Source organism: Notolepis coatsorum (genome assembly GCF_963971535.1).
Source record: "Notolepis coatsorum genome assembly, chromosome: 18".
Taxonomy (NCBI): Eukaryota; Metazoa; Chordata; class Actinopteri; order Aulopiformes; family Paralepididae; genus Notolepis; species Notolepis coatsorum.
Window position 1 is genome coordinate 26,217,649 of NC_140182.1, and position 21,290 is coordinate 26,238,938.

General features: G+C 41.8%; 2 protein-coding genes across 3 annotated transcripts in view; one reads left to right on the forward strand and one right to left on the reverse strand.

The window, feature by feature from the left end:
- LOC311244750 (homeobox protein DBX1-B-like) overlaps positions 1-13,712 on the forward strand; it is a gene marked incomplete at both ends in the record, with an annotated part of 15,620 nt that extends 1,908 nt beyond the window's left edge. Inside the window, 2 exons of the mRNA XM_084334430.1 lie at positions 9,310-9,512; positions 13,410-13,712. Of these exons, the coding sequence (XP_084190556.1) occupies positions 9,310-9,512; positions 13,410-13,712 (506 nt within the window). The remainder of the gene's footprint in view (positions 1-9,309; positions 9,513-13,409) is intronic.
- A 2,946-nt stretch (positions 13,713-16,658) lies between these two features.
- ckap5 (cytoskeleton associated protein 5) overlaps positions 16,659-21,290 on the reverse strand; it is a 140,344-nt gene continuing 135,712 nt past the window's right edge. For both annotated transcript variants that reach the window (XM_084335398.1, XM_084335397.1), the window contains 3 exons: positions 20,851-21,010; positions 18,853-18,974; positions 16,659-17,881 (listed from right to left, as the gene is read on the reverse strand). In XM_084335398.1, coding sequence (XP_084191524.1) covers positions 17,618-17,881; positions 18,853-18,974; positions 20,851-21,010 — 546 coding nt within the window. In that variant the 3' untranslated portion in view covers positions 16,659-17,617. The remainder of the gene's footprint in view (positions 17,882-18,852; positions 18,975-20,850; positions 21,011-21,290) is intronic.

Genomic DNA, 21,290 nt, shown 5'->3' on the forward strand with positions numbered 1-21,290 from the left:
ATTAGACCACAGTTCATCCTTAAACGTGATCATTCACGGAGCATATCATAGTCCCTTTGGAACATTATCACCTAAGTGATAATTAAGCATATTTGATTTAATTTAGAGGATGTCAATCGAGCACACTTCAAGACTTGAACGTTTTGAAAAACATTTCATTTAAAATGTTAAATAGTTATTCTTTCCTACACCCTGGCTTTAGTGGCCTGGTTTAGTGAACAACTTGCCATGCAGTATTTTAGAACAGCTCGGAATCAGTCGCGCCAATTTGATGCCCTATTTAGCAACACCGCTGACTGCTGACATTAGCACCGGTTGTCCTAATCTACAAATTAGCCCGGTTTGTCACACTCTAAATGTATTAGCCCGGTTTGTCACGGTTAGTCCGGTTTGTCATGGTCTAAATGCGAGGCGGGTCCCTTCCCAGCGCGAGACCCCGTTGCCTCTTCACGCGCCGTATTTTTCCCACCGAGGTCTTCGCGCGCTCACAAAGCTTTCAGCACCGTGACCAATAGGGGCCAAAACCCAAAACCACACACACACACACACACGCACACACGCACGCACACACGCACACAAGCGTGCACACACACTCTCGCACACACACTCACGCACAAAAGCGCACACACACTCTCGCACGCACACGCGCGCGCGCACACACACACACACACACACACACACACACACACACACACACACACACACACACACACACCATGCTCACAGGTCTTTACTAGTCATGCGCTAATTCCCCTATTAGGCTCCATTGAGAGTTTTGAATATTCTCACCAGACCACATAGAGCGGCAGGCATGTTTATGGCTGAGGGCTGGTCTGCATGTTTATAAGGCCTGTTGTCTGCTATAACCTCAACTCTCACACACAATGGAATGAGCCAGTCTGCAAGTCATGCAGTTCAAAATGCCAAATCTACTGCTATCTGGCAAATTACTGTATTACCATGTACTATACTGTCATACACTTTTACTATCATGTGAAGACTATTCTGTTTTGTGTTTTGTGTTTTCATGTTATTGTATATTGTATACATGCACTTTTATTATGTTCTTGTGTGATGTATCGCACATTAATTGTATTGCTGTGCACAGTGCACGTATCGCAAAACGTTATTGCTGTTATCAATTGGCCAGGTCTCCCTTGCAAAAGAGATCTAGTATCTCAATGGGACTTCCTGGTTAAATAAAGGTTAAAAAAGGGAAGTTAGTGGAGGGAAAACCCAAATTTCTTTCATTTATGATATCACTTTGGTCAAGAGTAAAACGTCATGATTGAAATACACAAATACATACAGGATAGAGGCTAGTATCAGGTTGGTGTAAATTACATGAAAACACCTTTTGAAGAAAGGAAACAAAGCAATACTATTAAACAAAAAATATATATTTCTTCATATTGGTGATTATTGGTGTCACAGTGGTCATGTAATATATTTGCATCAGTGTTTATGGGTTGAGCTGCTATAGTCTCCTGAGCCCAGGCCACATGGGATCCCGTGTCTCTTCAGAAATGGTCTGAAAAATGAAAAATGAAATGAATAAATTGTCTGAAGCTGCTGTTGGGATATCATGTAAATTACATTACCATAATTAAAATTCATTCATTTATGAACAACCTTATTCAATAATAAGTTATAACCACTTTTATATCTGGCTATGTCCTTTTTAGATGTAAATAGTTTTGCATTGTTGTAGTATTATGCCGAATGTGGTCAACTAATCTTCTAAAGTAAGTAAAAAAAAAAAAAAAAAAAAAACAATATATGGGGACCAAAAATGGGTTCGTCCTAGTATCCTACTAGCTAGTATGTAAAAACTAAAATAAATCAAAGTGTATATTTGACCCTTAATAATACATTGGACCAAGAATGGAGATAAACATCCATAGAATGTGATCGCTACTGAAATTGTATGCCATCATGACCTGAGAAAAAAAAACATAAAATAAATCAATCCCGACGTCATAACAACAACAACACAAACTGCTCACTAATGTTTGGCTTAAGTTACAATTACAAACATACATATTAGTAATTTAAACAGTAAATATAGAGGAGTCTTAAATGAGTAAATTAGTCTTTTAGTGAGAATAACAAGAAGAATCTGAACATCAACCTTTGGTCAGGGTAATTTAATGCTGCAATAACTGACTATTTATAGATAGCTATAATAAATTACAATCCACCCCTGCTAAGTGAACCTTGAAATAAGTGTTACCAAAACATCTATTGAGCCTCAAGTCTATTGGGACCGACCACCACCCCTCCCCCAAAACCATCTCATCCTGCCCCATTGTGTTTAAAAGTGTAAGCGTCTTAAACTGCAGTAATAGGCCTATAATATACTGGTGCTGTCAGTAATAGGCTTATAATATACTGGCTTGTCTTGGGCTCTTTCCACTCACTTCATTACTACACAATTAACTGTCACGCCTCATTAGAGACAGTGTGTGTGAACGGGGCTTCTGGAGAGGAGAGGCTCTTTACCATAGACTCTGTTCACACTGGTGTAGAAAGAGTCTTTTCACAGCTGTGAGGGTGGTGCTGTTAGCAGGGTTTACTCTCTGTTAGCAGGGTTTACTCTCTGTTAGCAGGTTACTCTCTGTTAGCAGGTTTACTCTCTGTTAGCAGGTTTACTCTCTGTTAGCAGGTTTACTCTCTGTTAGCAGGTTTACTCTCTGTTAGCAGGGTTACTCTCTGTTAGCAGGTTTACTCTCTGTTAGCAGGTTTACTCTCTGTTAGCAGGGTTTACTCTCTGTTAGCAGGTTTACTCTCTGTTAGCAGGTTTACTCTCTGTTAGCAGGGTTACTCTCTGTTAGCAGGTTTACTCTCTGTTAGCAGGTTTACTCTCTGTTAGCAGGTTTACTCTCTGTTAGCAGGGTTACTCTGTTAGCAGGTTTACTCTCTGTTAGCAGGGTTACTCTGTTAGTTACTCTCTGTTAGCAGGGTTACTCTCTGTTAGCAGGGTTACTCTCTGTTAGCAGGTTTACTCTCTGTTAGCAGGTTTACTCTCTGTTAGCAGGTTTACTCTCTGTTAGCAGGTTTACTCTCTGTTAGTTACTCTCTGTTAGCAGGTTTACTCTCTGTTAGCAGGTTTACTCTCTGTTAGCAGGTTTACTCTCTGTTAGTTACTCTCTGTTAGCAGGTTTACTCTCTGTTAGCAGGTTTACTCTCTGTTAGCAGGTTTACTCTCTGTTAGCAGGGTTTACTCTCTGTTAGCAGGTTTACTCTCTGTTAGCAGGTTTACTCTCTGTTAGCAGGTTTACTCTCTGTTAGTTACTCTCTGTTAGCAGGTTTACTCTCTGTTAGTTACTCTCTGTTAGCAGGTTTACTCTCTGTTAGCAGGTTTACTCTCTGTTAGCAGGGGTTACTCTCTGTTAGCAGGGGTTACTCTCTGTTAGCAGGTTTACTCTCTGTTAGCAGGTTTACTCTCTGTTAGCAGGTTTACTCTCTGTTAGTTACTCTCTGTTAGCAGGTTTACTCTCTGTTAGTTACTCTCTGTTAGAAGGTTACTCTCTGTTAGCAGGTTTACTCTCTGTTAGCAGGGTTACTCTCTGTTAGCAGGTTTACTCTCTGTTAGCAGGGTTTACTCTCTGTTAGCAGGTTTACTCTCTGTTAGCAGGTTTACTCTCTGTTAGCAGGTTACTCTCTGTTAGCAGGGTTACTCTCTGTTAGCAGGTTACTCTCTGTTAGCAGGTTTACTCTCTGTTAGCAGGTTACTCTCTGTTAGCAGGGTTTACTCTCTGTTAGCAGGTTTACTCTCTGTTAGCAGGTTTACTCTCTGTTAGCAGGTTTACTCTCTGTTAGCAGGTTACTCTCTGTTAGCAGGTTACTCTCTGTTAGCAGGTTTACTCTCTGTTAGCAGGGTTACTCTCTGTTAGCAGGTTTACTCTCTGTTAGCAGGTTTACTCTCTGTTAGCAGGGTTACTCTCTGTTAGTTACTCTCTGTTAGCAGGTTTACTCTCTGTTAGCAGGGTTACTCTCTGTTAGCAGGTTTACTCTCTGTTAGTTACTCTCTGTTAGCAGGTTTACTCTCTGTTAGCAGGTTTACTCTCTGTTAGCAGGGTTACTCTCTGTTAGCAGGGTTACTCTCTGTTAGCAGGTTTACTCTCTGTTAGCAGGTTTACTCTCTGTTAGCAGGTTTACTCTCTGTTAGCAGGGTTACTCTCTGTTAGCAGGGTTTACTCTCTGTTAGCAGGGTTACTCTCTGTTAGCAGGTTTACTCTCTGTTAGCAGGTTTACTCTCTGTTAGCAGGTTTACTCTCTGTTAGCAGGTTTACTCTCTGTTAGCAGGTTTACTCTCTGTTAGCAGGGTTACTCTCTGTTAGCAGGGTTACTCTCTGTTAGCAGGGTTACTCTCTGTTAGCAGGGTTACTCTCTGTTAGCAGGGTTACTCTCTGTTAGCAGGGTTTACTCTCTGTTAGCAGGGTTACTCTCTGTTAGCAGGTTTACTCTCTGTTAGCAGGTTTACTCTCTGTTAGCAGGTTTACTCTCTGTTAGCAGGGTTTACTCTCTGTTAGCAGGTTTACTCTCTGTTAGCAGGTTTACTCTCTGTTAGCAGGGTTTACTCTCTGCAGTTCTGAGGTGCTTGTGTGTTTTACGTATTTCCATTTGCCAACACATTGTACTTTTATTCCATTGTATGTTTACTCCACTCAGTTTTAAGGTCGTCCTTGACTAAAGGAGTTCTTAGTGGACTAACAGTCATGAACACATGTGTAAAGTTGTGATTCACATGTAATGATGCAAAGGACCTCTTTAAATGTGATGCTGAAAATAGCTTATTCTTTTTCAGGATATAACTCATTCAGCTATGAAAAAAACCCATCAACTAATGAAGTCTTGGGTTGACCTACTGATTAATTTCCTATGCGGGCCCAGCCCTAATTTACTACATACATTTCAAGGCAAGCAACTATATTTTTGCTCCAATATATTACTGGTAACTTTGATGAAAAATATTTAACTGATTTATGAGTTCATAAAAAAATGAATTTTCCAACTTAGAGCAAACATTATCACCAAGCCCTTCAGGTGAACCCATAGACGATAATACCACCAAACCCTTCAGGTTAACCCATAGACGATAATACCACCAACCCCTTCAGGTTAACCCATAGACTATAATACCACCAACCCCTTCAGGTTAACCCATAGACGATAATACCACCAACCGAAGGACATGGATTTGATCCCTAAAACACCAAATGTGTCCTTCCCTGTCATTGTGTCCTTGCGCAAGGCATTGGACCCCTACCCACTCCAGGGGTCTACGAGGGTCAAAATGGTTACGTGAAGAAACAAACTCCTAATTACACTGTTCAAAATGGTTACGTGAAGAAACAAACTCCCAATTACACTGTGCAAAATCCAAATTCCACAATGCTACAACACCATCTCTGGGCCCAAAAGACAGGTTTCTAACATGTAAACAAACACCTAAACCCCTGTTTGGAATCTCATTGTAGTCCACCACCTCAAGAGACAGAGATCCAAAGCTAGATCCAAAGCCAGGTACTGCCTGATTAGACCAGTAAGATATCTCTCTCCGGTTAGAGTTCTAAGCCACATGTGAAAAGATTATGTTATTATTATTTTTTTTTTTACAAGAGTAAATAGGGAGACCAAACCTGCCTTTTCCAAATAATACACACACGCGCACGCACACCCAGATGGAGAGAGAGAGCGAGAGAGAGAGAGAGAGAGAGAGAGAGAGAGGTGGTGGGTGGCTGGGGGTTAGAGGGGTTAATTTGGGACCCTAAACAGTCTTTGTTGGTCAGCACCCCACACTGCTTCACACAAACACACCCCCTGGGACACCTCGCAACAGACACCAGAGCCTCCAGTAAACCTTCCACAGAATTAAATACAAATACATAATACATACTCTAAAGATAAAGTCCAGTGCTGAGATGTTCCAAGACGCCTTTATGAAACCCAGCCCTGATGGATGGATTGATAATAATATATATATATATTTTTTTTATCCACTTTTTCTCCCATTTTCTCTTTTTCTCCCATCCCAATTTCGTATCATCCAATTCAACCCTCCCCTGTCTCAAACGCTGTTTCTTGCCTCCCACAAGCCGGCTGCAATGTGGACTAAGTCATACATAGCACGAGTCCCCTCCGATACTCGAGGTAACAGCAGTCGCATCTTTTCACCTGCGCGGCGCGATCTTTCAGCGTCAGGGGTCTGAGCTTTGGAGGGGCACCGCCCCCATCGCTTCCTGATTCTACTGCGCAGGCGCACCAACCGACCTGTAGGAGTCGTTGTCCGCAACGCCCAATCCCCACCCATCAGTTTCCCACCCCCTAATACTGCCAATGTGTATTAGTACGGACGACCAGCTAAACTGAAAGCAATGTAGAGCGCTGGGCTCGAACAGGCGAACCCAGCGTCTCCAGTATTCGTGGTGAGCGCCTTGCCCACTGCACCACGTAGCCGCCTATATATATATTTATTTTAACAAAAACCTTTTCGTCTATTATTGACAAACCATGCACCATTTAAAAAGCTCTGAATAAAAGATCCCTGGTTTTCACCTGAACTAGCAGCTTTATTCAGGCAGAGAGCCTGAACTAGTAGCTTTATTCAGATTTAGAGCCTGAACTAGCAGCTTTATTCAGATTTAGAGCCTGAACTGAGCCTGAACTAGCAGCTTTATTCAAATTTAGAGCCTGAACTAGCAGCTTTATTCAGATTTAGAGCCTGAACCAGCAGCTTTATTCAGGGATAGAGCCTGAACTAGCAGCTTTATTCAGATTTAGAGCCTGAACTAGCAGCTTTATTCAGATTTAGAGCCTGAACTAGCAGCTTTATTTGGGGGTAGAGCCTGAACTAGCAGCTTTATTCAGATTTAGAGCCTGAACTAGCAGCTTTATTCAGATTTAGAGCCTGAACTAGCAGCTTTATTCAGATTTAGAGCCTGAACCAGCAGCTTTATTCAGGGATAGAGCCTGAACTAGCAGCTTCATTCAGGATTGGAGCATGAACTAGCAGCTTTATTCAGGGATAGAGCCTGAACTAGCAGCTTTATTCAGATTTAGAGCCTGAACTATAGCAGCTTTATTCAGGGATAGAGCCTGAACTAGCAGCTTTATTCAGATTTAGAGCCTGAACTAGCAGCTTTATTCAGGGTTAGAGCCTGAACTAGCAGCTTTATTCAGGGTTAGAGCCTGAACTAGCAGCTTTATTCAGGGTAGAGCCTGAACTAGCAGCTTTATTCAGGGTTAGAGCCTGAACTAGCAGCTTTATTCAGGGATAGAGCCTGAACTAGCAGCTTTATTCAGGGTTAGAGCCTGAACTAGCAGCTTTATTCAGGGTTAGAGCCTGAACTAGCAGCTTTATTCAGGGTTAGAGCCTGAACTAGCAGCTTTATTCAGGGTTAGAGCCTGAACTAGCAGCTTTATTCAGGGATAGAGCCTGAACTAGCAGCTTTATTCAGATTTAGAGCCTGAACCAGCAGCTTTATTCAGATTTAGAGCCTGAACCAGCAGCTTTATTCAGGGATAGAGCCTGAACCAGCAGCTTTATTCAGATTTAGAGCCTGAACTAGCAACTTTATTCATGGATAGAGCCTGAACTAGCAGCTTTATTCAGATTTAGAGCTTGAACTAGCAGCTTTATTCAGAAGTAGAGCCTGGTCACCAGGAAAATATTGGACGTAACTCGAACAACAAGAAATGCTGCTCCTTCCACTCTTAAACCCCTGGACACGGTCTCTCATTCTGCCCTCAGGTGTGTTACTGGTGACAGCTATGACACTCACCACGTGTCCTCTATGACAACGTGGGTTGATCTTCGTTGGTCTTTGTTTATCACGAGGCCATTACTGGAAAGCTAACACCTTATCCCATTCACTACCATAATGGTTAACCCTTTCACTGCCACACGACAAAGGGTTAACACCTTCACAACCACACTACGGAAGGTTAACCCTTTCACTACCACACTACAGACATTTAACGTCTGTAGTGTGGTAGTGAAAGGTTAACCTTCTGTAGTGTGGTAGTGAAAGGGTTAACCTTCTGTAGTGTGGTAGTGAAAGGTTAACCGTCTGTAGTGTGGTAGTGAAAGGGTTAACATTCTGTAGTGCGGTAGTGAAAGGTTAACGTTCTGTAGTGTGGTAGTGAAAGGTTAACCTTCTGTTGTGTGGTAGTGAAAGGTTAACCGTCTGTAGTGTGGTAGTGAAAGGGTTAACATTCTGTAGTGCGGTAGTGAAAGGTTAACCTTCTGTAGTGTGGTAGTGAAAGGTTAACCTTCTGTAGTGTGGTAGTGAAAGGGTTAACCTTCTGTAGTGTGGTAGTGAAAGGTTAACCTTCTGTAGTGTGGTAGTGAAAGGGTTAACCGTCTGTAGTGTGGTAGTGAAAGGTTAACCGTCTGTAGTGTGGTAGTGAAAGGTTAACCGTCTGTAGTGTGGTAGTGAAAGGGTTAACATTCTGTAGTGCGGTAGTGAAAGGTTAACCTTCTGTAGTGTGGTAGTGAAAGGTTAACCTTCTGTTGTGTGGTAGTGAAAGGTTAACCGTCTGTAGTGTGGTAGTGAAAGGGTTAACATTCTGTAGTGCGGTAGTGAAAGGTTAACCTTCTGTAGTGTGGTAGTGAAAGGTTAACCTTCTGTAGTGTGGTAGTGAAAGGGTTAACCTTCTGTAGTGTGGTAGTGAAAGGTTAACCTTCTGTAGTGTGGTAGTGAAAGGGTTAACCGTCTGTAGTGTGGTAGTGAAAGGGTTAACCGTCTGTAGTGTGGTTGTGAAAGGTTAACCGTCTGTAGTGTGGTAGTGAAAGGGTTAAATCGACAAAGGGTTAACCCTTTCACAACCACACTACAGAAGGTTAAAAATGTGTCACGTGGCAGTGACAGGGTTAACCTGCTGCATTGTCGCAGTGAAAGGGTTAACCTTTCGGTAGTGTGGCAGTGAAAGGGTTAAATCGCAATGATGCTAGATTGGAATTCTGGATCATGCCTAACCGGCTCTAATGGCAGAGGTCCCTGGTACACAGGCTGAACGTGGAAAGTAGGTATTTTGTATTTTTCTGCACCGCAGTCCTGGACTGATCTTCAGCATAAACTGAAAAATCGATTCACCCTGATTTCCCATCAGTGCTTTGTTTGTATTTTATTTGTTATTATTATGTTTCTATTGACACCTCATTTTATTGCGTAATTGTTTTACTGATATTCTTTTCCTACATTCATATTAATCTGTAACTCGACATCATTGCAAACGAGGGCAACCAAATGAATGGATTGCTGATGCTCTTTGTCCTCCCCCACCCTCCCCCGTCCTCCCCAGGCTCCTCCTCGGTGGTCCCGGTGCCGGGGACGTTCTCGTGGCCCCTGGCCCCCCGCGGGAAGCCCAGGCGGAGCATGCTGCGGCGGGCCGTGTTCTCAGACCTGCAGAGGAAGGCGCTGGAGAGAACCTTCCAGAAGCAGAAGTACATCAGCAAACCAGACCGGAAGAAACTGGCCTCCAAGCTGGGCCTCAAGGACTCCCAGGTAGCTCCTTCACTACTGTAGTGTCCTCAGAGAAGACATGTGTGACTGATTGATTGATTGAAAAGTTTATTAACAGATTGCAGAATGGGTACAGTACAGTACAGCTCAATACATATGTAACAGGGAAGCCCGTGGGTATGTCCACAGTCACGGAAACAGGTGTGTTGACGAGTGACTGTGGCAGTGCGGGCTGGTAAATTAAACTCACTTCCCCATAACAGGGTTAACAGACGCATAGGTACGGTAGTTAGGAGTGAATTCACTTCTTAGTGCAGCGGCCTGTGTCGTCGCCCGCGGACGCGGGAGCCCCCTGTTCGACTCCCCCTTGGGACATCAGCATTTAACATCAAACACAACGCAGACCAGTATGATCTGTCACACATACAATTGTTAAGGGGATGCAGACCAGAGAAAGACTTTCGTCTTGTTTACATCAGGGTCCCCCATTTTCAATTCATCATAACATATATGACACACACGACATACAGATAGACAGTACTGCTACATCTATAAATGTATGGCATACCAGATTTGCAAATACAGTACTGTTTGTGATACAAAAAGTGTCCAGAAAAGAGTGTATATACATTTGACGTAGTAACTGTACATTGGAGGAGGTTGGGTAGGTGGGGTGGGTAGGAGGACACTGTACATTGGAATACTGACAAAGCCATACTTGGTAATTTACTGTACAACTGGGTTAGGACATTTGTAGGGGCCAGTTTCGAATTGCAGTCTCCCGTAGGTGTTCTTTGAGAGTGTTTTTGAAAGTGGGTAGTGATTCACATTCCTTTACAGCTTTGGGTAGGGCGTTCCACATTGATGTGGCATAATTGCGAAACGTGTTTAGTCCCTTGTTTGAGCCGAATCTGGGTTTAACATGATTTGTGGAGCTCCCTCTGGTGTTGTGATCGTGGTATTCACTGACCTTTGGGAAGTATTTTGACATGTACATGGGTACCTTGGTCGTGTAGTGTATCTTGTAGACCAGGCCCATTGCAAGTTGCTGTACTCTGTCGTCTACTCTAAGCCATCCTAGGTTGTCAAAGTGGGCTGGGGTGAGGTGGGTTCTAGGAGTCAGGTCAAGCAGTAGTCTGACTAGTTTGTTTTGAGATGTTTGTAATTTGGTTTTTAGTGCCTTTGAGGTGCTTTGGTACCATGAGGTGCAAGCATAGTCGTAGTACCCTTGAATGAGTGCTCCTGCCAGTCTTCAGGGTATTCTTGTTTACCAGAGAGGAGATCCGGTACAAGAATCGACAGCAGCTCACACAGTACTATATATATATATATTGACCTTAAAGGACCATATCAGTCTAATTCTGACTTCTTGCCATTACCAGAGATTGTCGCCATATTTATTTGTGTTGATAAGTGTATACCGTGTGTATTATAATTGAGTGTTCATAACTGTATACAGTGTGTATTTTAATTGTGTGTTCATAGGTGTATAGTGTGTATTATAATTGTGTGTTCATAAGTGTATAGTGTGTATTATAATTGTGTGTTCATAGGTCTATATGGTGTGTATTATAATTGTGTTCATCGTTGTATATGGTGTGTATTATATAATTGTGTTCATCGTTGTATATGGTGTGTATAATAATTGTGTTCGTCGTTGTATAGGTGTGTATTATAATTGTGTTCATCGTTGTATATGGTGTGTATTATAATTGTGTTCATCGTTGTATATGGTGTGTATTATAATTGTGTTCATCGTTGTATATGGTGTGTATAATAATTGTGTTCGTCGTTGTATATGGTGTGTATTATAATTGTGTTCGTCGTTGTATATGGTGTGTATTATAATTGTGTGGCATTTTATGGTTCTGGGAGTTAATAACAAGCGCACCCAGAAACTGAATGTGGAAGTTTGATGTTTGGATTTGAATGGCTTGCAATAATATGTTTTGGCGAAAATCAATGCAATTTCAACATCAATTGAAATTGTGTGAATGGCGTAAGCTAAGATAAAACACACACAGTATACACCTAGGAACACAGGATTAGACGGACAAATTGCTAGAACAATCTGTATTCCAGGGCCAAGGTGTGACCAGGCCACCTAACATAAAAAACGATTGAAAAATGAAATGACTTCTATATGGCAAAAGTGTCAGTAGTTTTTTATGCGTATACGTTAGGAGTGGACTTTAGTTCTTAACCCCCTTTGATTCCTAAGTCTTGATAGAAGACATTTGTGGAGACAAATATAATCTAGTTCATTGTTCTGTATTTTTTTTCTCAATACAATTCTTTGATATAATATAATTTATATTTATATATACTATATAGTGGTATATCTCATGTATACTGTACCTTGATCTGACAAAACTGAAGCAAATATATTCTGATAGCCTGAAAAGAAAGATGTATATCACTTTTTACAATACAGGATTGAGGTTTTACATGCATTATTACACAATTAAACCAGGCTAACCTAAAATATCACTAAATCAGCCATTGTGTAGTGTGATGTGTGCCTGGCGCCAGTGTATGGCAGCCATCGAGCCTGCATAGCCCACGGTTGGGTGCTACCCATCGGCGTATTTAGACCACTATCAGTAGGGCACGTGCCCCACTGATAATTTTATTTTAACAAATGTTTTTTTATTTTGCCTTTTTTAACATGATCAAATAATTATTATAATATGTTTTACTTCGCTTTGAAATATTATAGTGAAATATTTTGCACTGTTGTCGCATTTATCTTGTTGAAATCCTCCAACAGGCTCTTTTTTGTAAGTTGACTGGTTTGCACACCAATAATACAGTGCAATAATAGAATAGTAGAATAGATAGTAAAATTATGCAATAGAATGGCCAGAGTAAAATAGTGCTACAGTACAATCAACAGCGGGGTGTATTAGAAGGCTATGGTGAAGAGGTACGTTTTTAGCTTATTTCTGAAAATATTAAGAGATCTAGCTTCCCTAATGTCCATAGGTAGTGTGTTCCATAACTTTGGTGCATAGTTAGCAAAGGCTGCATCCCCGATTTTCTTTAGACTGTGGCTTGGAACCTTCAATAGACCAGTAGTAGATGATCGCAATGTTTATACTTTGTATATAAGGAGGAGGACCTTGACATCAATTCTAAATGTTACCGGAGGCCAGTGTAGGTTACTTACTTGTAACTTCGGGTTTGATCCAAGGAGTAAGTTGCCCCATATTGCTCTGTAACATTTCTCTTTTTGTTATAGGACCGACTAGTAGAATTTCAGTTTTGCCCTCATTTAATTTTAGGAAGTTGTTCGTCATCCATTTGTTTATTGCTAAGAGACAGGCGGAAATGGAGTTTATAGCTGTGTGATCATTTGGTTCAGCGGAGATGTACAATTGTGTGTCATCTGCGTAACTATGGAAACATACATTGTGCTTTCTAATGATGTCTCCTCAATGTTCAATGTTCAATGCAAGTAAAGCACTTTAAACTTTAAGTATGACTAAATGCTTTCTTGACTATATATATAGTAACTGTTCCAAAATGCATAGATTTCTATGTATTTTAGGGGTTTGGGGGGCTAGCTCTTTTTAATATAAATGTCAGATTGTTTTATTTATTTCATAGATTTCTATGCATTTCAGGAGTTTGGGGGGCTGGCTCCCCAAAATAATTAAATAACATAACCCTAACCTAATCCTAAAACCGAAATAAAGTAAAAAAATAAAAATAGTTACAAAATCCACCCATTTTCGCCCAAAAAACGGCAAAATATACTTCTGTGCCTGTACATATACCCTGTGCCCCAGTAGAGTGCTGGGTCTAGATACGCCCCTGGTGCTACCAGTGGTGGGGAGCTCTTTCAGTGTCTAGAAAAGCGCTATATAAATGTAATGAATGAATGAATGTATTATATAAATGCACCATCTAACAGAACATGACCTCATCTCTCTGCAGGTGAAGATCTGGTTCCAGAACCGGAGGATGAAGTGGCGGAACTCCAAGGAGCGCGAGCTGCTGTCGTCGGGCGGATGTCGCGAGCAGACGCTGCCCACCAAGACCAACCCCCACCCCGACCTTACCGACGTGGGCGGGGCCTACTGCGGCAGGGGGGAGGAGCCACTCGGACAGAGCCGTGACGGTCAGGGCAGGGAGGAATCCCATCATCATAATCATCATCATCAGATGCCCTCGCCGTCCGGATCGAGCAAGCGCTCCGACTTCTCAGAGTCAGAAGACGAAGAGATCACCGTGTCATGAAGAAGACGTTGATGTCGTCGTCGTCGTGACGACGTCCTGCAGACATCTAGTTGTATTTTCTAACGGCAACAGAGGGCGAAGTGAAAAACTTTGTTTTCATGGGATGTCACAGTGCCATTTTGTGTCCCTAGTAAGCACTCTTCTTTAAGTACATTTGGGACGGCAAATGGCACGAGTGAAAACAATCCATTGATAATACATTGTACGAAATACAGGGGCGTCAATGGGAAAACTTGCCATTGGTTTTCTGCAGGACAATGTCATAGTCTCACACTGTATGTTTGTGTGTGTGTGTGAGTGAATGTGTTTGTTACTATGAAACAAGGCCTTAAATAAGAGATGCCTTAAATAGAATGACCCTTAAATTCCAGTGCCTAATATTTGTCTGAGGTCAATCCTTTTTGCAGATATTTCACTGTCAATCTTTCCTATATTAGCTGTATTTTCTCAGCCTTCTGCTTTGTACAGTGTTTTTGTATGTTTCTTTTATACCAAGGATATTATACCAGAACTGACTAAAGTACATTTTAGATTACATTATTATTATTTTTAACTCTAATGTAGAATTTAAAGTCTATAACTCTTAAAAAACATATATTATTTGTGCTTTCTATACATATTTGCGTTTGAGTATATTTTTTCAAATAAAGCCTAGAAAACGTATCTGAAGTGTCGTCTGCAGTGGTGAGCATCAAGGGACCAAGACCTCCCTCCTGTCTACCTTCCTCTTCCTCACGTCTACCTTCATCACGTCTACCTTCCTCAGTGACAGAACTCCAGGAGTCGTGGGGATCATTTGTTAAAAAAAACTTTATTTGACTTTATTGCCTTTTTCCACTATGGATTAAACACGTAAAACTGAATAGCAACAATGTAAGACTACAGACGTTTGAATGAAATATAAAACAATTTACTCATCAACATTCTGCTACGGCACAGATGGACTGTCATCGTCATCATCATCAGAAAAAACAATGGTTTAATAAGCAGCTTTTTAGTAACGCAAAACTATTTACATACAAAGTAAAAACAATGAATAACGTTACTTCATGCCATGCTCTTGAACCTTGAGAACAGAATGTCGCTTCCTTCAGTTGGTCACAGAGCCGTAAATAAAGAGAGTTTGGCCAATGTGGTTTGCAGTGGCGGCCATGTTGGTGCCTACTCCATAGCAGCTTAACTCGCAATTCTACAGCGCGGTGCGACGCAAGGCGTGGTTATACGTTTGGAGCCTCCTCACACCGCAAAAAACAATCTCACAATCTACGTTTTCTTGAGACAAATGAGAAACACTGACAGGAGGGAGAGATACTCCCACTTGTGTCCGCGGGGTTCAGATTACCTCGAGGATTCTCTCGAAACAAAACGGCGTACGCTTGAATTGGAGCGACCGGCCTCTTTTCAAGAGATCGTCACTCGTTTCCTGAAGTCGAAACACCAGTTAAGCTGAACGAGGAAAACACTCAAGTTTTCTTAACAAGACTCAATACAAGAGGTTGTAAAGATGTTTTAAAGTCGTTTTGTGCGTGAACTTGTGTGCTCTCGAGGAGGGGTAGCGTCACAACGCCCGTCGAACCACCCGACCAAAGCGTCTCTTATCTACGGCTCAGAGTGGTCTGTGCTAAGCGCTCCAGTTAGCTAAGAGGAGGAGGGTGAGAGACAGACTCAGAAGCAGGAGGTCAGAGGAGACAGACAGCCAAGGGGACATCTATGTTGACCTCTGACCCCCCCGCCCCTCTGGGGGGAAAAAGATGGCGAAAAACAGTGGATGGGGAAAAAGGCCTGAAAAGCAGGAGAGAGAAGAGAGACGGAGAGAGAAGAGAGAGTGATGTGTTGAGATAGTGTTCAGCCACAGGGGGGCGCTGTGGGGAAGCTGAGGCTTCTTTTACAGGAGGAGCAAGCTTTTATTTTTTATTTTTGAAGGCTTCATGACACAGATCTGATGCTCTCAGGTTGGGCACATATCCAGTGTCGTCTAACTGTGACGTCGTATATCGTGGATTGGTTTTTGTAATAGACAATCTTTCAGTCTAAATCAATGCTAAGAAGCAAAGCGAAAGTCAGATTTATCACAAAATGAGATGATGAGATGAGAACGGCGGGTGAAAATGAAAGAGTTTCAAGTGATTATAATCTCACTTCCCATGACCACGCAGGACCAATATGATAAACATTGAGTGGATTATCCAACATGTTATTTCCCATAACAAATATTGTGATATATATCTTGATATCGAAAAAAGGGCTTCTGAATAATGATATGATCCCCCCCCCCCCAACCAAATCAAAGACCACCACCACCACCACAGGATCTGTGTCATAAAGACCACCTCAGGATCTGTGTCATAAAGACCACCACCACCTCAGGATCTGTGTCATAAAGACCACCACCACCTCAGGATCTGTGTCATAAAGACCACCACCACCTCAGGATCTGTGTCATAAAGACCACCTCCACCTCAGGATCTGTGTCATAAAGACCACCACCACCTCAGAATCTGTGTCATAAAGACCACAACAAGATCTGTGTCATAAAGACCACCACCACCTCAGGATCTGTGTCATAAAGACCACCTCAGGATCTGTGTCATAAAGACCACAACAAGATCTGTGTTATAAAGACCACCTCCACCTCAGGATCTGTGCCATAAAGACTTGCATCTTTGATATTTCTTTAGTTTTGCGGCTGTGTAAACGCGGGCTGAGAAGCGTCTTGAAAGTGGTTAGCAACCTGGAGTATAGATATATACAAAGTCACGATACTCAGAGAAAACAAAAACAAAAAAACAAAAAGAGAGAGACCAGTCCACTTATGTCATTATTATAATACAATGAGACGAGAATTCAGGTTCTTTTACTGAATGTGTACACAGGAGTGTTTCTACTGGTGGGGGGGGGGGGGGGGTCACCCTGACAGAAGAGGGGGGAGAGATGGGGGGGGGGGGGGGGGGGGGCGTTAGTGTAAAGAGAACAACACCACAGAATGTAAAGTGGGAGCCCTGTAGCCTTACGCTGCAAAAAATTACTATTTTAACAAACGTTTTAATCTTATATTCACTCAGAATAGATTTTCTTACCCTAAAAAGAGGGAATGATCACTTGCTTTTGCTTATGGGTTGACGAAATGTTGGCATTTTCAAGAACTTCTAGGTCTAAATACAGGCCAAGCATCTATTTGTATTATTCTTTTAAATTGAACAATAAATTGGGACAAAACTAATCTCGGCTGTACACAATGTACTTCCAATTGTATGCAAGTCTTCACTACGAGTACATATAAGATTAAAACACTCGTTAAAAAAAAAAGGAACATTTCTGCAGTGTAAGTCCCCGCCCTATGGAATGCAGCCCCAGCCTTGCAGTGCGTTCACCATTGATCCAGTTATGAGGTTCTGTGTGAGTTTAAATTCCGTGGCGATATTGCCCTCACTCACGTATATACCTGCGTATTGGTAATGGGGCATATGACAATGCATATAAAGGACTATATTATATCATAGCATTATGAATATTAATGTAGATGTAAATCGATCAAAAGCCCCTTTACTGACAAGTCAATATAAATACATTGAGGCGACAATCAGGTCAGTTTATAATTTTTTTTAGAGTGCGTTAATTTTCTATTAACATCTGAGCCTGAATCCAGCCGGGTGGGGTTAGGGGGGGTTACATCAGAGCCTGAATCCAGCCGGGTGGGGTTAGGGGGGTTACATCCGAGCCTGAATCCAGCCGGGGGGGGGGGGGGGGCTACAGGGTTGGCATCGGGTTGATGGGTTTATATCTAGGGTGCGTTTTGTTTTCCTACGACCAGTGTGAATGTGAATGCGGAGGACCGGGTGTGTGTGTGTGTGTGTGTGTGTGGGGGGGGGGGGGGGTTACGCCTCAGGGTGCGTTTGATTCTCGCTCTACTGCCGGTTGCTCTTGATCCTCTCCAGCCGCTTCTTCAGGTCGTCCAGGTTGGCGGAGGGCGAGGCGGAGCGCTGGGGGGGGTGCGGGGGGGCGTCCTCGTGCTGGTAGTGCTCACGGGACTCCTTCAGCTGAGACAGCTTGCTGTGCAGCATGTCCGTGGAGGAGGCCACCGACGGCTTGGAGGAGGAGGAGAGCAGCGAGGAGGTGGGAGGACGCTGCTGCTGCTCCTCTTCGCCCGCACCTCCTCCCACGCCGACTCCCTGCTGGGGGGGAAGGAGGAGGAGAGAGGGGAGAGAGAAAGTGGGTGGAGGGGGAGAAGATGGGGAGGGAGAGGGATGGAGAATCAATTAAGTTGTGGACAACAATAGTGCATGTGAATGATGCTACCCATACTTGAATGGTAGTATCTGAATGATAGTATATGAAGGTAGTATATGAATGGTACTATATGAATGGTAGTATATGAATGGTACTATATGAATGATAGTATATGAATGGTACTATATGAATGGTAGCATTTGAATAGTATATGAATGGTACTATATGAATGGTAGTATATGAAGGGTACTATATGAATGGTACTATATGAAGGGTACTATTTGAATGATAGTATTTTAAATGAATGGTAGTATATGAATGATAGTATCTGAATGGTAGTATTTGAATAGTATATGAAGGTAGTATTTGAATGATAGTATATGAATAGTAGTATATGAAGGTAGTATTTGAATGATAGTATATGAATGATACTATATGAATGGTAGTATATGAATGGTACTATATGAATGATACTATATGAATGGTACTATATGAATGGTAGCATTTGAATAGTATATGAATGGTACTATATGAATGGTAGTATATGAAGGGTACTATATGAATGGTACTATATGAAGGGTACTATTTGAATGATAGTATTTTAAATGAATGGTAGTATATGAATGATAGTATATGAATGATAGTATATGAATGGTAGCATTTGAATGGTAGTATATGAATGGTACTATATGAATGGTAGCATTTGAATAGTAGTATTTGAATAGTATATGAATGGTACTATATGAATGGTACTATATGAATGGTACTATATGAATGGTACTATATGAATGGTACTATTTGAATGGTAGTATTTGAAATGAATGGTAGTATATGAATGGTACTATATGAATGGTAGCATTTGAATGGTAGTATATGAATGGTACTATATGAAGGGTAGCATTTGGATACCAACCCTGGAGTTGTTCTCCAGTCCCTGTCTCTGTCTGAGTATCTTCAGTCTCTCGTAGTAAACGGCAGGTTTCAGCTCTTCTCCGTTGCTCAGAGGCCCTGAGTCCAGGCTGTGCTGAGGGATCCCTGCAGAGACAACAGTCACCCTGATCAACGGCTGAGACATGTTGGTGCTAAAAGTCCAAACAGTAGAGCTTGGTCACGTTGGAGTGCAGGTGGACAGGGTCATAGAGGAGACAGAGGCCCACAAATGACACAAAGAACTCCTGAACAAGTGCAATGAAACATTCGTATTGTCATTATGTTGTAATACAATTGTCATGGTGCTTTTTCATTTAAAATTATTTAATTAATTTAACCTGTTAAGCCCTAGCCATATTTTCAGAAAGTGTGCCTAAAAGTACATACCCAAGTAAATGGAAGATTGCTCCACTTCTACAAGGTCAATTTGTATGTTCTTGGTATCTAGGGACATCTATGGACCTCAGGGAATGTATTCCCAGTCAGAAATATTGTGTCTGTTACTATGCTTGAGTAAATTGTAATGAACCAAAAGGAAAATATTATTATTTGTTTTATTTTCCATCTTTGACAGTGAACAACACCATGCTGACGATGACCAAAAGCTAAAAGATGCCACTGAGCTCATATAGCTACTTCTTGAGATCAAGCATAGTAAATCTAAGCAAATGGAACAATGGGCAGATCATTTACAGGTTTTTTTTGTAGATACAGTACAGAATTTTGCCATCCGGACACATGCAATATGAAATATGATTGTATAATATAAAATACCAGGCCTATAAATGGCTTTATAGGGTCAAGTGAGGCATAATTTGAAAGGCCTCTATCTCCTCTGTCGGATGGCACTGTTATCTCAATTTAGTACCACCAGGCGCCCGATAGAGGGCAGCAAAGGCTGTGAATGAAATCTACTGTAAGTAGTTACTTTTGTATAATGGCGATAGGTGCGGATTGAGACACGTTTTTTTCCTAGACGTTCACAGAAAGGTAAAGAAACAATATACGTTGTATTTTATGGCAATAACGTTGAGGTTTGTTCGACCCGTGAGATATAAACACGACATTCGTGTCAATATTTGTACGAAAAGAATGGTTGGCCTTCCTTTGTCTGCTGCTGGTGTGAGCTGGTTAGTGTAGTTTCATGAAATTTAGACGTCCATCTAAAGCCCTGGGTCTCCTCTTTCTTAGGACTACAACGATTTCATGACTGCTTCCTGTCCTTGCTTCTAAATCATCTGATTTCCAGTGCAATGTGTGGAGATTTTTATAAGCTCATATTTAGCTAATAACACTTAAAATCATTGCTAAACAAACGTGGTGCTGAAAATATACACTTTGACTGCTGTTTTGATAGGGTTATGGTCTTTAATCTAGACTACATTTGGGCCCGGTTCCGGATACCACGTCTATTTTATGTCCATTTATGTCTATTTTACTGCTGTGAAGCACTTTGGGCTGCAATTCTTGTATGAAAGGTGTTATACAAATAAAGTTTATTATTATATTGTGGATGACGCTATTATAAAAATCCATACCTTTGCATGGATCATGACAATATACCTTCATATTCTGTACCTTCCAGCCTTACATTTCAATAAAACATGTTTTAACTGCAAGTGAAGAAGACGGAAGACAAGTGAAGAAGACAGAAGAAGACAAGTGAAGAAAACAGAAGAAGACAAGTGAAGAAGACAAGTGAAGAAGACAGAAGAAGACAGTGTGCAGAGCTTGTGTCTTTGTTGTCGGTAACATAGTCCAATAAATAACTAACTGCACGAGAGAAGTGTGCAGTCTTCACAAATATTGTTTTAATTAAGTTTCATGCCAAACAAAAACAGGTGATTTTAATTGAGAGAGAAGGAGACATGTAAAGAGAGACAAGATATTTGTGGGAAAGAGGGACAGAGACAAAGAGGGAGAGAGATTTCTTAAAATGTCTGTAAAAAATAAATCCATCACGTGTGTGTGTGTGTGTTACCTGTGGATGGCTGAATGCGTCCTTTGCCCTCTCTCTCAGACTCAATCATGCGGAGGCCTCTCTCCACGTAGCTCTGGAAGAACTGGGACGTGTTTCTGAGGAAGGGCTCCAGGTCTGCGTCAGTGTACTTCTGCTTGTACTCATACAACTCTGTTAAACCCTGCCAATAACAACAACTCTGTTAAACCCTGCCAATAACAATATACAACTCTGTGGCGGCTACGTGGCGTAGTGGGCAAGGCGCTCGCCACGAATGCAGAGACGCTGGGCTCGCCTGTTCGAGCCCAGCGCTCCACATTGCTTTCAGTTTAGCTGGTCGTTCATACTAATACACATTGGCCGTATTAGGGGGTGGGAAACTGATGGGTGGGGATCAGGCGTTGTGGACAGCGACTCCTACAGGTCGGTTGGTGCGCCTGCGCAGTAGAATCAGGAAGTGT